The sequence below is a fragment of the Cebus imitator genome, unplaced genomic scaffold (assembly GCF_001604975.1).
Source record: "Cebus imitator isolate Cc_AM_T3 unplaced genomic scaffold, Cebus_imitator-1.0 Scaffold33, whole genome shotgun sequence".
Taxonomy (NCBI): Eukaryota; Metazoa; Chordata; class Mammalia; order Primates; family Cebidae; genus Cebus; species Cebus imitator.
The window spans coordinates 2,454,385-2,473,113 of NW_016107348.1; the positions used below are offsets into that span (position 1 = coordinate 2,454,385).

At 48.7% G+C, this 18,729-nt stretch overlaps 1 protein-coding gene across 7 annotated transcripts in view; it reads left to right on the plus strand.

Annotated features, from left to right (window-relative positions):
• The window catches only part of CACNA1E (calcium voltage-gated channel subunit alpha1 E), a 496,128-nt gene that overhangs the window by 91,971 nt on the left and 385,428 nt on the right, over window positions 1–18,729 (plus strand). For all 7 annotated transcript variants that reach the window (XM_017524464.2, XM_017524463.2, XM_017524471.2 and 4 more), the window contains exon 2: window positions 4,037–4,484. In XM_017524464.2, coding sequence (XP_017379953.2) covers window positions 4,051–4,484 — 434 coding nt within the window. In that variant the 5' untranslated portion in view covers window positions 4,037–4,050. The remainder of the gene's footprint in view (window positions 1–4,036; window positions 4,485–18,729) is intronic.

Genomic DNA, 18,729 nt, shown 5'->3' on the forward strand with positions numbered 1-18,729 from the left:
GTGACAACAATGGAGTCCAAGAGATGCAGTTGAAAGACCAAAGTTTACAAGACTTTATAAATAAAGTTTTATCAGAACAGTCATGCCCACTCATTTACATATTCTCTGGCTGCTTTCATGGTACAACAGCAGAGTTTGAGTAGTTGCAACAGAGATTGTATGGCGTGCAAAGCCTGAAATATTTGTTTTCTGGCCCTTTGGAGAGTTTGCCAATCCTTGCTCTAGACAGTTTTGTACTGGCATTTACATGCTAGTCTTAAGTAACTTATATCAATTCCACTCACAAGTCACTGGCCAGAATGGTCACATGGCCCCACTCAACCATAGAGGGCCAGCAAATACATCCTACCATGTGCCCAAGAGGGGATAATCAGAATATTTGACAAACAGCACTAATGGCCACCATAAGCACCTACTATGAGTTGAAATCAGTACCAGGTGCTAGGAATAGAAAGATGAACAAGACAAAATCTTTGATCTCAAGGAATTTAAGGAATGCCAGAACTTGGGGATTGGAGGGGGAAGGCTAAGTATAGATTCAAGTGTCCTTTCCTAGAAGATATAGACTGGATTGTCTGAATTGCTTGAGATCTCAGCTTGGTGCTAGCCAGAACTGGGGACTGACCGGCTTGGCAAACAGTGGGGGCGACAGATCCTCCTAATGAACGTTTATATCAATAATAGAAGGCTTGTTTAACAGAAATTCTTAAAGGAAAGAGAAGATAATTTCATGTTTTGATATTCATAACATTGATTCCGTTAAAGCCGGAGCTCCGCAGTGCATATTATTGCTGTTGTAATTTTGGCAAAGATGTGATTCAAATTGGCAAAGTGTCTGAGAAGAGGAAATCATGTAAGGAGAGAGAGTGGGGTGGGTCAGGAAATGGAGGTGGGGAGCCAGGTACTGTTGGCCTGGTGAGAGGTGGGAGGGTGGCCCAGGAGCCTTTGTCACAGAGAGACATGAGGGAGAGGAGGCTGCAGCCAGCAGAACCTGAGAATTCTTGGAGTTGCTGGAGATGCTAAGGCCTGGGGAGGGAGTGGGAGCAGCAGGGAAGGGGTGTGTGCGTGCATGTGGTGAGGGAGAGACATTTAAACATCGTAGGAATGAAGGATAAATTTAAAATCCCTCAAGGGGAGTTGAGACAGAATGACAACGTGAAGAACATGAATCACTCTTTCTAGGGACCCACCCAGCTGTTGGCATGATTTGGGATACATTTTCTCCTCCGTACCAAGCTCGTTCTGAACCCTTTGTCTTCCTTCTCCCTGCTCCCTTGACCCGGCCTTGGTGGCCAAGTACCCAGTGCTGGCTACCACGTCCTGGGAGCTTCAAGATCAAAAGCATTGAGGCCTTAGGGTGTGGTGCTGGTAGGGTGAGGAAGACCAGTACAGATGTTAGAGATGGAGAAGGAGACAAAGAGCTTTTGACTCTAGGGACACCCAGGGCTGCTGAATGCTCCCATCAGGTTTTATCACGTATGTAAGATCATCCTCTCATACAGCCTTTTTGTTTCTATTTGCTATCTTAGCATAATGAGGAGGGGGGCGGGGGCTGGGAGAGGCATTTATGGATTCTGCTCCATGTGGTAGAGGCATGTGATCAATGCAGTGGAGAAAACCGTAAGCTAGGACTTGAAATCTCAATTCTTTCCCAGCTCTGCACTTTATTGGCAGCATGATCCTCGGTGGGACTCTCTACCTTTCTGGACCTCAGCATCCATAAAATGACACAGTTAGATCATTAAGATTTCTAACCATTGAAATATTGTTTGTATTTGTGATTTGCAATTTGACTTGCAGTCCAGCCCAGGGAAGGGGTGGTGTCTGGAGGGCAGCATCTGGGAGGATGCCACCCTGGGGGCCCAGCACAGCTCCCAACATGTAGTAGGTGCTCAACCATCCGTCACTAGTTGAATGATCTGGAGGCCCGGGCTCCTCTGAGCACATAGAGCATGGCACACTTCTTAGATACCAGTTGTGGTCACTAAGACATGTGGTTGGGGGGAATTCCGGTTTGGGGCTCCTGGCTAGGAGGGAGACAATAAACAGGTATCTTGAAAAGGTGGTAAGTTCAGGCCCTCTCAAGCCAGAGGGGCTGGTTCCCCGCCCCCCTCCCTGGACTCCATCATTAGACTTACTATGGGGACTAGCGGTGTGTGAGTAACTTTTACGTTAAGTTAAACCTTTGCTAATTGGAGCATGTCAAGGTCTAGTATGAGCCACCCACCTGGAGTGCTGTGTTCACTTGGGCAGGTCCATAAGGCGTGAAACAGGGAAACACCTCAATGGCTTTGGACTCAGCCTTTAGGGGTGTGGTAGTGGAGGAGCAGTGCACAAAGGAGGAGAGAGGAGTGACCGGCGAGGCAGGAGGAATCCTTGCTTTCCCTAAATCCTCCCTCACGCAAGTGCTCTTCCTTTTTGCCCATACTCCTTTCCTGTTCCTCACCTGGCAAGCTCTGTTTAACCCGGCTCCAGGGTCCTTTCCTTCACAAAGCCCTCCTGACCTCCCCCAGCTGGGCTACGTATCCCTCTTTTTTTTCTTTTTTGAGATGGAGTCTCATTCTGTCACCCAGGCTGCAGTGCAATGGTGTGATTTTGGCTCACTGCAACCTCTGTCCCCTGGGTTCAGGTGATTCTCCTGCCTCAGCCTCTTGGGTAGCTGGGATTATAGGCACACACCACCACACCTGGCTAATTTTTGTATTTTTAGTAGAGACGGGGTTTCACCATGTTGGCCAGGCTGGACTCGAACTCTTGACCTCAAGTGATCCACCCGCCTTGGCCTCCCAAAGTGCTGGGATTACAGGCGTGAGCCACCACACCCAACCAGGTGCCCCTCACATGCACTCCTCTAGCAATCAGGCCTACACCAATTACAGCACATCTTGTCGTGGTCACAATCAATGTTCTTCCTGTCTCTCCCATGAGGATGAGGTGGACTAAGTCCTGTGCCCAGTGCCTGGCACAGTGCCCGGCACATGGTAAGCCCTCAGTAAACACCGATTCAATGTGTATGTCTTTCAGAGGCCAATCTGGCCATATCTTCCTTGGCACGGAAAAGGAGAATGATGCCAAGGGGAGCAAGAGGAGCACCTGAGTCACACGTGGCCCCCAGGTCCTGAGGCAGACACATGCATTATAAAAAGAGGAAGGAACCTGCAGACAGGACCCAGTTCTCAAGAAGAGCCCTCCGTAGGCTGGGCTCAGAGGCAATGCTTGTAATCCCAGTACTTTGGGTGGCTGAGTTAGGAGGATTGCTTGAGTCCAGGAGTTTGAGACCAGTCTAGGCAACATGGGAAGATGCCATCTCTACAAAAAATTAAAAAAAAATTGCTGGCTGTGGTGGCACGTGCCTGTGGTCCCAGCTACTCGGGAGGCTGAGACAGGAGGATCGTCTGACCCTGGGAACTTGATGCTGCAGTGAGCTATGATTCTGTCATTGAACTCCAGCCTGGATGACAGATCCTATCTCAAAATGAATAAAAAAAAGGAGCCCACCTTGAGGCTTGGTCCCCTGGGAGCGTGTGCTTGGGAGGCAGGGCAGCAGGTGGTGGGTGGGAATTCCCCCAGAGGAGTTGGGCCCTGGGGAAGGGGTTAGAGGGGTTCTTCCACCAAAAATGGAGGGAACATACACCTAGCTATCTGAGGTGGGGCTGATATGTGCAGCCTTCAGAGTTCTCTCTTTACTGCAGCCCCTGAAACCTTACCACTGGGGCATAATTAGCTCTTTAACCTCTGTCTTCTGCAGTAGACTGTGAAGTTTATGAGGGCAAGAATCCAGGTCACTTTGTGAAATTCTGGACACCTGGCGCCCGCCCAGCTTGGTCCACTGCAGGCGCTCCTGATTTCAACATTGTTTATGGAGCGCCTCTGTGTGCCTGTGTGGGCCAGGCCCAGGGTGTAGCACTGAGCAAGTCTTGGCCTGGAGGGCAATGCCATTAACCTCTTTCTCTTCTGTCTTTCCCTGTGACCTTGGCCCCATCCTCCCTCCCTCCCTCCCTCCACACTCCTGGTCTCTCCCCTCCCCCTCCCGCAGAGCAATGTTCTGTGATGGTGCCGGAGATGCGTGGACTGAGCCCAGACCGCAGGCTGCCCGAGCCCGCCCCCTGCCCGGCTGCGGGGAGCCCTGAGCCCGGGGCCGTGGGCCACCGCCGCCGCCACGTGCTGGCCCTGCCGGAGGAGGAGGCATGGCGGCCTCAGCAGTGCACCCTGCTCGAGGCCGAGGCCTCGGACGAGGTGGGCATGCTGCCGGCCTCCCCGCGTGCCGCCTCCGGCTTCGACAACTACTTCCCGGTGCAGGAGGGCGAGGGCCCGGGCTGGGAGGGCGCCGTGGCGCTGGAGGCGGGCTGCGGCCCCTTCCTCCCGGTGAGCCCCGAGGTCATGAAGCGGCGGCGCGGGGGCCTCATCGAGCAGCGCGACATCATCAAGGCCCACGAGGCGCACAAGATGCAGAGCACCCCGCAGGCCCGGCGCAAGGAATGGGAGTGAGTACGGCGGGGGGCGCGGGGTGGATGTGGCTGGGCCTCAGGTCGGGGTGGGGTCCCGGAACGGATGGGTCCTGTGGGGGCGGGAGATGCTTTCCACTGCGCTGCAACTAACGAGGGGCTGGACCCTCCGGGTGACGTCCTCGTGGTCAGCCCCTGGTCTCACCACCTGGCTGTAGGCCTCGTCCAGCCTCACTGAGGCCTTCAGCTGTCAGATGCGGGTCAATCAGGCTTGCCTCCAAGGCTCACTTGTTTTAGCAGCGGCCGTGGATAAAGAACTGGGGTCTGTTTCATTTTCTGAGCTTTCCTGAAGCCCACGGAGAATGCTTCACCAGGTGGGTCACCTATTTCATCTTTCCCTCAGGAACTGCAGCTAACCTTGCTCTTTTAATATCCTCCTCGGGTAAATGATTACATTCTGGGGCACTTCTCCAGTGGATGGAAGAAAATGACCAACATCTGTGGCCACTTCTGGCTTTATTTCTGCTCTTTTTGTGTAGGGCAAAAGGCAGACTTTAATTCACACCTGTTGCGAATTTTGGCTTTTTCTTCTTAGGAATCCTAAAGGAAGATGGTATTTCATTTAATTCTTGGTTGCGCCGGGTTTATGCTCCACAGATGGACTGAGTTTTGTCCTGTGGATGCCAGAGTCTACTCTGCATGTTGGCGTGTCCTGTGGTCTGTATGTTTATCTCTTCTTGCTTTAGATTGTGGACTTGCTAGCTGTCATCAAGTGCAAAGAGACTAGTAACAGGTGTATCCTGATGGTGGTGGTCGTGGTGGGATTTACCTACTTGTTTTCAGTGAACGTTCTGGATGGTGTGAGTAGGGGTAGATGAGCTGACCTCTGTTTCATAAGGATGTGAATGTTAGTTAATTCATTCAGTGAGCCCTAATGTATGCCAAGCTCCCGGGGTTCAGAGAGGAGCTGAGCACATCCAGTATTCCACAAACCTCTCGGTTCTTCATCTCTCAGCACTGTTGGTATTTAGAACCTTGCATAGCTGTCTTTACGTGCCAGGCAACATTCTAAGCACCTTACCTACATCCACTCATGTTAATCCTCACTATAGCTGTGAGGTAGGTGCAGTTATTAGCCACATGTAACCAATGGGGCACAGAGAAGTTAAGTGGTTTCCTCAAGGTCACTTGGATAACAACTGCATTGTTACTGTGATTTGATATTAATTAGTGATTCGAACCCTGGCAGTCAGGTTCTAGAATCCATGCTTTTAACCATGATGGCACAGTGCCTTTCGTTCTAAAGCTCAAAGTACTTCTCTCAACAACCTATTGAGATGCCATGGTAAGAGCACTGGTGTGGGGGTTGGGAGACTTGGTTCTAATTCCCAGGGTGACCTAATTAGTGGTGTGACCTTGCGTAAGTCGCCTCATCATGACTTTGGAAAACAAGTAGGAGAGAGTAGATGGCCTTTAAATACCATGCAGCTCTGATAGCTGGTCTTTCTTCGTATTTAGAAGTACTATTTTTTAATGCACCTCCATCTTTCTAAGAGGACCCTGAACACCTTGAGGGCAGAGACCATCATACACGTTGTTCATGTCACTCAATGCCAATTATCCGGCCTAACCCAAGAAATCCCACAATTCTCAATGAAAAACTAGCTTTACCATGACTAGCAACGTGGAAATAACTTGTGTCTTTCAGTAAGTTAAACTTTTGCTAATTGGAGGATGTCAAGATCTAGTACGAGCCACCTACCTGGGATGCTGATGGGGTTGATTGGGAGACTGTTTTCCCCTGGGCAGGTCCATGAAGAGGTGAACCAGGGAACACACATCAATGGCCCTGGGGAATGTCAGCCTTTAGGGGTATAGCAATGGAGGAGGAGCACATGAAGGAGGTGAGAAGGAGTGGAAGGAGGTGGGGGGGGGGAACCAGAGGGTATAGGGACAAAGAAGTGAGGACAAGGGTGTGTTCAGAAGGAAAGTCATCATCTCCATACAATGTTGCTGAGAGGTCAAATGAACTGAAGACAGAAGGAAACACTGCTTTTGGCAACACAGAGGTGACCTGAATGGGAGCAGTTCAGCAGCACAATGGGGTCAGTAGCTCAACTGAAGTGGGTTGAGGAGAAAATGGGAAGTGACAGAGACAGTGATGTTGTCCCGTCCTTCTCTGCTCCCCAACACTCATAGCCTCACTGTGCCTTTCCCATTACCACCCAATCTCCTTACCCTTGTGGCTCTGGACGTGCCTTAATTTGATCTTCTCCACACCCCTCCCCAGCTCTCCAAACCCTAATGTTGCTGAGCACAGAGGGCTCACTGCTCAAGGCACTAGAAGCCGATACTGGAACACTAGGTTTTTGAGGAGAGAAGCTTTCTATTGCATGCCGACTCACAAGGAGACAGTAGTCAAGCCCAAATCTGTCTCTCTGTCCTCCCTTCAAGGCAGTATTTTCATTAGAAAAGGTTCAAGGGATTAGTAGGTGATTGGTGGCGGGGAGGGGAGGTCTGGAAAGTCCTTGGACATGCTCAGTTATCTCTTCATGCTACCTCACGGGTCACTGTGAACATTCTTGGGGACTTAGTATGAAACACATCATGGCAGGTCACGCTGTGACGTCAGCAAGCCTGTTCTGTGCAGACTCCAGTAGGCCAGGCCATCTTGGTTCCAACCGATGTCAGCCCGTTTTTTCTTGATTTCACAAGTGCGGGGAATTTCAGCATTTCTGTACGTTGCTTTTCTTATCTGCCATTCTGCAAGCTCAAGACTATCTGTTAGTCATTGATTCTTACTCTTTGGGGCACAGTTTCAGCTTCAGCTTTTCAGCAAGTTGTTTCTTTTCTTATCTGCTATCCTGTACACCCAAGAATGTAATCATTGGCTTCTTTGACTCTTTGGGGCATGATTTCACTAACACACTGTCTGGAACCCACGTTCCATCATCAGCAAAGTCCTGTCCATCCTCCTAGCCTTCTCTGGAAGTCCCCTTCACTTTCTTATTCCTGCTGGAGTCCCCCCCGCAGCAATGCAGCTTGCTCTGCAGCTGCCTCACGTGACCGCTGCTTTCCCTTCCATGCTGCCTTGGACTCTGGAGTCTGGAGAAGCAACTTGCTCCTCACTCTTGCTTCTAGACCATGATTCGCCTCTCCTCTCCTAAAAATGCCAGCTGTGGAGCACATATCATCAGACAATAGCACCTCCTACCCCTGGTTGCCACCATCTATAGACCCCCAAGTCACTTGCTTCATTCCGGGAAGAGTGGGCTAGCCCTGGGTTTACTGCCTCTCTCCCCACATCATCAGCTGCCAGCAGTTCTTGGTGATTTGAGTATCCATGTAGATGACGCTTCCTGCACCCTGGCCTCTTGGTTCCTTAGCCTCTTCTCTTTTGTAACTTTGCCTTCTTGCTTCCTGCTGAGAGCTCACCCCCGTGGTCTGCCTGGATCTTGTAATAGCTGCACGGCTCCATACTCTCAGTTTCAAGCCCACTGTGTGACCACCCCTCTTTTCTCTCCACTTCACTCCCTCTAGTGCTCAATTCCCAAGATTCTTTTGCTTTTTTTGAGATGGAGTCTCGCTCTTGTTGCCCAGGCTAGAGCGCAATGGCACGATCTTGGCTCACTGCAACCTCTGCCTCCCCCGTTCAAGTGATTCTCCTGCCTCAGCCTCCTGAGTAGCTGGGATTACAGGAGCCCACCACCACACCCGGCTAATTTTTTGTATTTTTAGTAGAGACGGGGCTTCACTATGTTGGTCAGGCTGGTCTCGAACTCCTGACCTAAGGCGATCCACCCACCTCAGCCTCCCAAAGTGCTAGGTTTATTGGCATGAGCCACCGCGTCCAGCCGAGATTCTTTAATCTCACTGCATCCACAAGACATTGATACTATTACCTTTTCATGATCCCCTTCCCAAGTCATTATTCCCCATCTTATCAAACTGAATTCCATTCTAAGCACCAAACACATTTTCCAGATAAAATAGTGACCTTTCACTTGAGGTCTCCTCCTACCCTCTCAAGCTCTTTCTTCTACCAACTACTACTGGTACTACTTCTTTTTCTTCTTCTTCTTTCTTCTTTTTGAGACAGAGTTTTATTCTTGTTGCCCAGGCTGGAGTGCAATGGCGCGATCTTGGCTCACTGCAACTTCCGCCTCCTGCGTCAGCCTCCTGAGTAGCTGGGATTTCAGGCACCTGCCACCACACCCAGCTGATTTTTTGTATTTTTAGTAGAGATGGGGTTTCACCATGTTGGCCAGGCTGGTCTCGAACTCCTGAGTTTCGACTAACTTCTAAGATAGAATGAGTCATCCACAAAGGGCAAGAATGCTGGAGCTCAAGTTGGTTTCTAGTGTACTTCATGCTCCACCATCACTGTAATCTCCTTGTTTTCACCCTCAGCTTCATTGTTCCTCTGTTGCTTTGTTATACGTGGCCTGGTAGAACTTCAGCCCTGCTAAATCCCACTTGGCCCTATTCTTCATGTACATGTGGGCAGGTGACCATTGCTATAGAAAAGCTCACAACCATGCTGATAGATCTCACTGTGAATTGACGACTGCCTCCTCCGGTTGGCCCTTAGTCCTGCCCAGAAATCTTACTATTTTTCCCTTTTCTCTTCACTCTCATTCCTCTAGAGATTATTTCACATGCTTTTCCCTTAACTCTCAAATCCCATCATTTCCTGCCAGCTCACTCCTAGCTCATGACTATGATTGCTTTCCCACTTCACTGGGAAAATAGCAGCAATCAGGAGAGGCATGTACAGGCTCCATCCCCACACTGACCACCTGCTGCACCTGGGCCCTGGTGCCAGGCCTTTACCTTCTGCTACTGTGGACTGACCACCCCGCAAGTTCCATGTGGAGTCTGGTGCCCACATAGAGCAAAATGAGCCCGTTTGTCTATTCTGCCTCCATTTTTTTCCCTTACAATTTCCTTTGGAACCCATTCCGATCAGGTCTTTGTCCCAGGCAAACAAACAGCTGTTGACATGGTGGCATTGGCCTCCCCAAGGCAGAATCCAATGGATGTTCCTTCGTGTTCATCTTCCTTGACCTAGCAGCAACATTTGATCACTTCCTCTTTCTTGAAACTCTTTGGTCCTTATTTTTTATTTTTTTAGAGACAGGATTTTGCTATGTTGCCCAGGCTGATCTCAAACCCTTGGCCCCAAGTGATTCTCCTGCCTCAGCCTCCCAAGCTGGGATTACAGGTGGAGCTGCTTTTTCACATGGCTTTTGTGATCCGCACTCTTGGTTTTCTTCCTGCCTTGCTGGTTGCTCCTCAATCTCTTTTGCTAGTCTCCGCTTCCTTTTCACAATCCTTCCTAAACACTGGACGTCCCAGGGCTCCGTCCTCGGCCTGCTCTCTTCTCACCAGGGCTTACTTCCTAGAGCTCTTGTCCAGTCCCAGACCTTTGGTTCACATCATACACTGCTGACCTCTAAATGTGTATCTCTACCCAGGACCTCTTCCCTGAATTTTAGATTTCACCATCTTTACTTGTACATCCATTGGCATCTCAAATTGAACATGTCCAACATCAAAATATTGATTTCCCTCTAAACCTGCTTCTCTTGTAGTTTTCTCTTTCCTTTTTTTTTTTTTTTNAGCTATATATGCTCACTGAGGTGGAAATACCATACAGAACAATTTTATTCAAATAATTGTCGTTAAATTACTTTATTAAAGAAAATCCCCCTAAGTACACATGAAGAATTGAAATAAAAGGAAACAATGTAAGTAAAATAATATTTAAAAGGAGATGATTAAAGTTGACCATTACTACAAAACAGTTGTGGTTAGGGGAATTTTAAAAGGGCAAGTCATAGATGTGTAAAATAGGTATATTGAGTCTTTTAAAAGGCAAATTTAAAGTGTTGCTAGTTTCTGATCAGATATTAGAACAAGAGGTGACAGGGAGACCCCCATTAAAATGCTTGGTGAGCACTCCAGAGGCTGCCTTTGAGTTAATCGGTAATTTTTCACAGACGACATCTAATCTATGAGTATAAATTACTTTGCACTGTTATTATTCCTTAATTGAAGTGCACCAATGTGAAATTGCCATAGATGTCACAGGAATGATCCTAGCCTCAATTAACTTGGGTGGAATTGAAGCCCTTTTTTCCCTGAACTGGGATTATTGTCTGACATCTTGTATTTATTTAAATTGTTACTAGAAATTAGAGGGAGACTGTGTGTGACTAGGTGTTTTATAAGGATGTTCTGGAGCCAAAAGTGCATCTGTGCAATCTATTTCTATTTTAATCTATACCCATTTTATGCTGCTGTTTTGTATAATAGATGTGCAGGTAGCAGTAGCATCATCTCCCTAGATTCCATTTGGGAAGTGGAGATTAATAGCACTCATATATTTTTTTAAAGTGGCATTTACAGTCTTTGTAATTTTTAGTTCAAAAGGCAATCACCCTATTATTTTTTGGAACGAAGTCTCCTACCTAGCTATTTTTGTTTAATACATAAAGCGTGATTTAGGCTTTCTTTCTAGATTGTGGGGAAGGGCAACATGAGTGAACTGTACTGTGTATCCTACTTTTTTTTTTTTTTTTTTTTTTTTTTTTTTTGAGACAGAGTCTCGCTCTGTCACCAGGTGCCAGGCTGGATGCAACCTGGTGCAATCTCGGCTCACTGCAACCTCCGCCTCCCAGGTTCATGCAGTTCTCCTGCCTCAGCCTCCCGAGTAGCTGGGACTACAGGCACGCGCCACCATGCCCAGCTAATTTTCGTATTTTTTAAGTAGAGATGGGGTTTCACTATGTTGGCCAGGATGGTCTCGATCTCTTGACCTCGTAATCTGTCTGCCTTAGCCTCCCAAAGTGCCGGGATTATAGGCGTGAGCCACCGCGCCCTGCCTTCTCTTTCATTAAACCTGTATTTTTTCTGTTACTTGGGCCAGTGATGTTGGAGTCATTCTGATTCCCACATTGACACTCAATTCTTGCCAGTCCCCAGTGTCTCTCCCTTCAGAATGTATTCTCCATGTCTGCTGCTGTCTCCCTGGTCTAAGCACCTTTTATCATTTTTATTCCACACACCCGTATATGATACTAGATGCCCAGCACCACTGTAGGTACTTTACAAATATTAATTGATTTATCCATGTAATAATTGATTGAGGCTGGTACCATGATTGTCCCCATTTTTGCAATTGGGGGATAGAGGGTTTAAGTCGCTTGCCCAAGATCATAATGTCAACCACCTCTTGATGAGCCTCCCTGCGTCTGCGTCTCCCTGCTAGACTCTATTTCCCCAACCAGAGCTGAAGATCCTTTCTTTTTCTTCTTTGATTTATAAAGGATTTAGAAAGATAGTACAAGGAGTTTCTGCCCAAGAGTCTTAAGAAATGATTCCTGTCAGTCCTTAGCTCAGGACATGATCTCCGTCTTCTCCCTCTCCCCTTTGCCCAGCCAGCCTTCTAAAGATGCAAGGGCATCTGTGGTTTTATTTATTCATCTTTCCCCTTACTCCTGTTCTGGTTACGCTGGCCCCTTGTTATTCCTTGATGTACTCAGACCTCCCACATCAGGCCTCTGCCTTTTGCTGGTCCCTTTTCCTAGAATCCTTTCCCCATATACCGGGATGGCTTCTCTCTCACTTCATTTAAGTTTCTGCTCAGAGAGAACTTTGTCACCCTATTTAAATAGCATTCCCCTATTGTGACTCTCTTTCCCTCTTTATTTTGCTTTATTTTTCATCATAGCCCTTATTGTTTCCCCAACACACACACATACACACATACACACACACACGAACACACACACGAACACACATTTTGCACTGGAGTGCAAACTTCTTGAAAGCAGGGCCTTTGTCTTACCTTCAGGGTCCGAAACAGTGCCTAGTGTGCAGTTGGCTCACAATAAGTATTTGCTGAAAGAATGATGAAATAAACATATTGAGGGGAATTGAGATCCATTCCAATCAGCTAAGTTCCAGGGAAGGAGGCAGCTTAGTTCCCTGGTCAACTGTGTGGTTGTGCAGGTTGCTGTCTGCACAGAGTCCTCCAGTTGAACAGTCAGCAGTGCAAATGGGGAGTCTGTTCTCTGCCCCACTTCAGGGCTGCTCAGGACCTCGTACCTGCATGCACTTTGTAGAGATAGAAACTTTCCTCCTTCTGTCTCCTGCCTTTCAGCTTCTACTGACGTACGTTCTTTAGACAGGATCCCCTTGGCTCTAGGACAGGGGCAGCCCGGTCCTTTCTCAGGGCTTGGATTTGTGACAGTGAGAAATCAGGTAGGGTTCTCTGCGGGCAGCCCCAGCAGCTTCCTGCTCATCCTGAGACCCTGTCCACCTCCTGTACAGCCAAAAGCCCAGGATACACACCACCAGCTTTACAAATCCTGTCTCCTAGACACCGAGTCAGGACCCTGGTGATGAGTGAAACAGACTAGAAACCAACCTGGGAGGTCTCCTGCTTTTGTCTTTGGCTGGGTGAGCCAAATGTGGAGGGAGAAGGAGTAGTTTAGGTGATTTCAGATGGAGCAGATTTTCTCGTGTAGAATGTTGTTTTCCAAAGAACCTATTTAAAGGTTTCCTCAGTCCTACTTTTCAGGTGGTGAGGACCTCTTGGTTAACACCAAGTGTTTCTTGTGTACTAAGTTTTATAACTTTAGCAAGTGGGCATGTTGAGATGTTTTTCTAATACTTTAATACAGTTCTCTCCAGCTTAAAACATTTTTCATATACATGAGCTCATCTGAGCCTCACAATGACCCCATGAGTTAGCTAGTATTATTTCTAGTTTACAGAAGAGAAAAATGATCTCCGAAGTTAGAGGTGGTACTAGGTCAAAAACCTATGTCTTCATAATGACGGCCACCATTTATTCAGCACTGGCTGTATGGTGGGTGATTTGCATGTATTATTTATTCAAATGGAAATAGTAGGTACCATGATGAAGAACAGAAACATTTTGTATGGTATTATGATTGCGTACGGGTCTGGAAGAAAGGAAATTATGTGTAACTTTAAAGTCTGCGTAGGTGGGTATGACTTACTCTATAAAGAGGGAGGGGGTATTTCCGTAATGATAGTACTTAGCACACTACATTCTAATTGCCTGTTTGTGTGTCTGTGTCCCCCACTAGACTGTCAGCAGAGAAACCTGTCTGCTCCCCATTGTGTCTCCATTTCTTAGCACCGTGCTGGACGCATAGTACGCACTGAGTGGACATTTGCAAAATGAAACACAACAACAACAAAGTTATTTTACATATTGGGAAGCTGAGGCTTGATAAGGTGAGGTTATCTGCCCAGTATCACTGAGTGAGCATTCCCTCCAGGTCCTCTCATTCCAAAGCCCACGCTTGTTCTAGTGACCCATCCTACTCACTGGTGTCCCTATCCTAACCCGCCCAGTACTGGGTACATGATGGGAGCTCCGTTCATGACTGAATTCTTGCAATGCTACTTGTAAATTGTGGGCTTGGGCAGGTTGTAACCTCGGCATTTGTTGAATAGAGGTGAGAAATAATACCTACCTTGCGGGCCTGTTGTAAATTTTGACCACAATGATTAGACCACATAGTCTGGTGGGGGGGTCCTCAAAATGTTGATGAGCACCAGGGTTATTCTGGGTCTCTTCTCTGCCTTCAGTCTCCCTGGGTGACCCACAATCTACAAATGAGTCTCAAATGTAAATTTCCTAAGAACCCTTGACTTTTGTAGCCAAATGGTTGTCTGGCATTTCTGCCGTGTTACCTGTCTAACCAGCTTCTAAAACATAACCTGGCTGGAACAAAACTCTTGATCCTCTTCTGATCCTGTCTGGCGCCTCATTTCTCCTCACCTCCGTAAAGGGCGCCGCTGTTTCTCCCGTTGTCCAAGCCAAGTATTTTCATGATCTTTTATTTCTCTCTCTTTTCCCTCACTTCTGGTCAGTGGCAAGCCCTGTCAGCAACATCTCCCAAGTCCGACCACTTCTCCATCCCCACTGCTACCAATCTCTTCCAAGCCGCTGTCCTTTGGACCATTGTGATGGCCTCCTGACCTGTCTTTGCGTCTTTGTTTCCCTAGAATCAGGGCAGTGTTCAAGCAGGGACAATCTGAACTCCATTTGCTGGCTCGTAAGGCCCTACGCCACCTGAGCTTTGCTTAACTCCTGGCCTCATCTACTCTCTCCCTCGTGCCCTGAGCTCCTGCTCACTCACCTTTTATTTAGGCTATGCCTGTTTATGTCTCTACCCTGGCTCCTCCCTTTGCCTGGAATTTTCTCCAGATCTCAACAGGGTTGGTTCATTCTTGCCATCTAGACCTTAGCTCAAATGATACTTCCTCAGAGAGGCTGTCCTTCATCACACAGTCTAAAATGGATGCCTGGTCACTGTGCCACGTCACCTATGCAGTAGACCACCTACCCTCACAAGAATGTTGGCTCCATGAGACCGGTGATGTGACTGCCTAGTTGACTCCATGGCCCCAGTGCCGAGGGCAATGAGGACTCAAAGGCCCTCAGTAATTATTTGTGAATGAATATTTATGAATGCTCCATGACAGTGGCTATGGTTAGAGTCATCACCTGTGTGTTCACCTGGCCTCTGATAGCTGCAGTGATGCTGAACAGTCTAGTCTAGGAAGCTCACGACCTAGCGGCTCTCGGTTTAGACCAGGTGTCCTGGGGTGTGGAGCTTCATGAGCTGGAAAAGGCGAGCTGGTTACCTTGCAGCTTGTTTGAGAACCGTCCTCCTTCAAGCTACTGTTTGATCACCATTGAGCCGTGTCTTATTTGACCTTGGGTAAAATATCCAACCCTTCTGAGCCTCGTTTTCCTTTTGCTAGATTGTGGATGAATACAGCATTCTTTTTGAATTGTTATGGAGGAAAAACAGTACACAAAGTACTTAGTCTAATGCTTGGTTGTTTTTCTCCTTCATGTCCAGTTCCTTACCTTCAGGAGCCTATCACTTGCCATCGCTATATACAGCAGGCATCAGTGGTTTGCCAAAGACGCTGGTGCAGAGGTTGCAGTTAGGCTTGGGGTCAGCTGTATACATCAGTGCACCACAGCAGCATGTGGGAGGTTATAGGAAGAAATGCACAGTGCCTGGCACAAGGTCAACAGTCAATGCCCATGAGCCATTCTCATTCTCATTATTATTATTCATCTGGTCCAGCTGCCTCATTTGCAGGTGAGGAAGCTGGGGTCCAGAGAGCCTGGGTGCTTTATGTGAAGGTCAGTGGACAGTGTGAGTGATAAGGTCGGAGGAACCTGTCCTGAAGTCCCGCCCACTGCTGCCTCATGTGCCCTGCAGGTAGGGGTGATCACATCCAACCAACAGTCTCTCCAGCATTTGCACCGCATGCAACATCAGCAACATACTCTATAAGGCAACACGTGTCTCAGCCTTGAAGCTTAGGTTTATGTAGTAAAACAAAATCCTGTGGCCACAGGCTGGGTGCAGCAGCTCACGCCTGTAATATCCCAGCATCTTGGGAGGCCGAGGCAGGAGAATGGCTTAAGTCCAGGAGTTTGAGACCAACCTGGGCCACATAGTAAGACCCCAGTCTCTCTAAAAAACCGCAATGCTATGGTCAGGAGCTGTGGCTCAGCCTGTAATCTCAGGACTTTAGGAGGTCAAGGTGGGAGGATTGCTTGAACCCAGGAGTTTCAGACCTGCCCGCACAACATAGGCAGACCTCATCTCTTAAAAAGAATGAAAAAATTAGCCTGGCATGGTGGAGCACACCTATGGTCACAGCTACTCAGGAGGCTGAGGTGGGAGGATCACTTCAGCCCAGGAGGTCGAGGCTGCAGTGAGCCATGATCATGCCACTACACTCTAGCCTGGTGATGAAGATCTCACGCAGATCTAGTCAGACTAAGTGGAGACCTCAGTCCACATGCTGCCCCCTGCCGCCAGCATCAGACATCGCTTGGGTTGTTAGAATACAGGAATCTGTGGAACTGCTGTTGCCGAAAGGGTGCATGGCAGAGTTTGTTCAGTTACATATGAGTGCTTCGTTGACTTACCAGATATTTTAATTTTATTTAAGTGTCTATGTCTTTAGAGGGGGCAGGAAGTCTCCAGGTCACGGTATTCCCCACCACTCTCTACTGCCTTTGGGCTAATTCACTCATTTAGAGGACTGACTTGGTCCTGAAGGCACCTGAGGTTGCACATCTGCAAAATCCAGCCTTCTCACTCAGATGAGGCACTTCAGGATCGTAAGGCTGCAGTAGAACAGGCGTGCAGGAACCAGAACATATGCCAGTGGAACACAGGAATCATGAGCCTTCCACACACCGGGCTATCACTAACCAGCAACACATTTGAAATCCACCAGCCAGGAAGAGACCTGGCGCATATGCCCTGCTTTCTTGGAATTCTGAGCAGAGCAGGAAGGCACAGAGAATCCAGAGAGCTGGGCTTCCCTTGGGAACTGACACAATTTGGGTGATTTCTAGAGATTTGTTTTAAGCAGAGTCCCTTGGGGAACTTCACACACCCTTGATTTTTCTTTACTTGTCCTCCCGGGATTAGCAAAAAGAGCCTGTTTCTAGGTCTGGTGTCTGGTGACTTGCCATTCCCTTCAAACCTTCCATAGTTCTAGAAATGCTTCCCTAGAGAACAGCGTGTGAGGATAAACAAGGTAGTGGGTGAGCTGTGTGGGTTTCTGCGCTTGCAGCGGAGGCCGCCTCTGACAAGGAGGGTCCTGTACTGGGAAGCGGGGGACTGGCCCCTGCTAAGTGCCTGGCGACTCTCATCTCTTGCAGAGCATGAATGCATAAGCTCTCTGCCAGAGACTTCTACAGTGACCTGGAGACTTCCTGCCCCCTCTAAAAACACACACTCTCTTTTTCTTTCTGAAGCCACTGGATGCCCTGAGAGAAAGCAGAGGGCTTCCTTCTTTTCCAGAGCACAGTGCTGGGAGCCAGGCTCAGGGAGATCCACTGTGAAGTTCTCCCCTTCTAAGGCAGGCCCTGGGGGAGGCGGTCGGGGACAGGGTTTGTGACTCTGCAGCCTGGTGCCCAGGCCAGATCAGCCCATTCTGTGTTTCCTTTTGTGGAGGCTCAGGTGAGGCAGTCCTCTCTCTCCCATTCTGCCCTCGTGCTGGGCTGCCTCCACTCTGCCCCCATGGCCATATCTGCAGAAGGAGGCTCTTCAGTCTTCTCGACATGTCAAAATATGGAGATTCTGCCCCCAGCCACCTTTCAGAAGAAAGTGGGAAAAGCGGCGCCCTCTAGCGCCAGCCGCACAATTTGTCACATTTTTCCCTCCTTCTGAAGAGGTATTTTTTTCCCCGTTTATGCTGCCCCCAAGTGGTTGTTTCTGTGTATTGCAGCCGCAGTCTCGCTGGGATGCTTTCCACTGTGTAGCTGGAGGGGCTGAGGCAGCCTCGTGGTCAGCGCTCACATCACAAGGAAGGAAAGCAAAGCCAGGAGGAGGAAGGGCCTTGGCAGGGCAGGGTGAGCGCCCCGGGACTCCCACGGCAGTCCAGGGCCTTCCTTCTCCCGGACCACTGGCAACACCTTGCCATCCTTAAGGGCTCGCCTGGACCCATGGCTGCAAATGAGTGAAGGGCGTTTTCCTCTTGAATGTGAGGGGATGGATGAAGACATGTGCAGAAAAGGAAGTGCTCATTGTGGAGGAGATGAACATAATTGAAGGAATTTGCTTCGGCCTTTTTGGCTGAAAAAATATTTATGAAATTGCTGAACACCACACATACACACGCAGAATTAGACACCCTGTAGACTTCCAGGCACCGATGAAAAGACCTTTAAAATTCATCTCACATAACTTCTCATTGAAGGTGCAGGTGAGAAAGCTGAGGTGCAGAGAAGGAGGTGGGCACGGGGCACCCTTCTGAGGACCCCGCCTCAGCAGCTGTCACCCCAGCCATGCCGTCCTCCTTCTCTTCTGCTTTTAGCTCCTCTAACCATCTTTCTCTTCCTCCTTTTCTCACAAAGCCTATAATAGGGAGGGAATGAGGCATGCAGGTTGGCCTGGGAGTGAGGAAGGGGACTCTCCGAAGCTCTCTCCCTGCCCCCGCCTCTCCTGGGGACCCCCTTCCAGATCCTCTGCAGCTGTGCTCACATCCCACTACTCGGCCTCACTGCTGTTCTGCAAAAGCAGCATCACTGCCTACCGATAAGGAGACTAGGAACCTGCACACAATTTGTCACATTTTCCCTCTTCTTCTGAAGAGGTATTTTTTTCCCCTTTTATGCTGCCCCCAAGTGGTTGTTTCTGTGTATTGCAGCCGCAGTCTCGCTGGGATGCTTTCCACTGTGTAGCTGGAGGGGCTG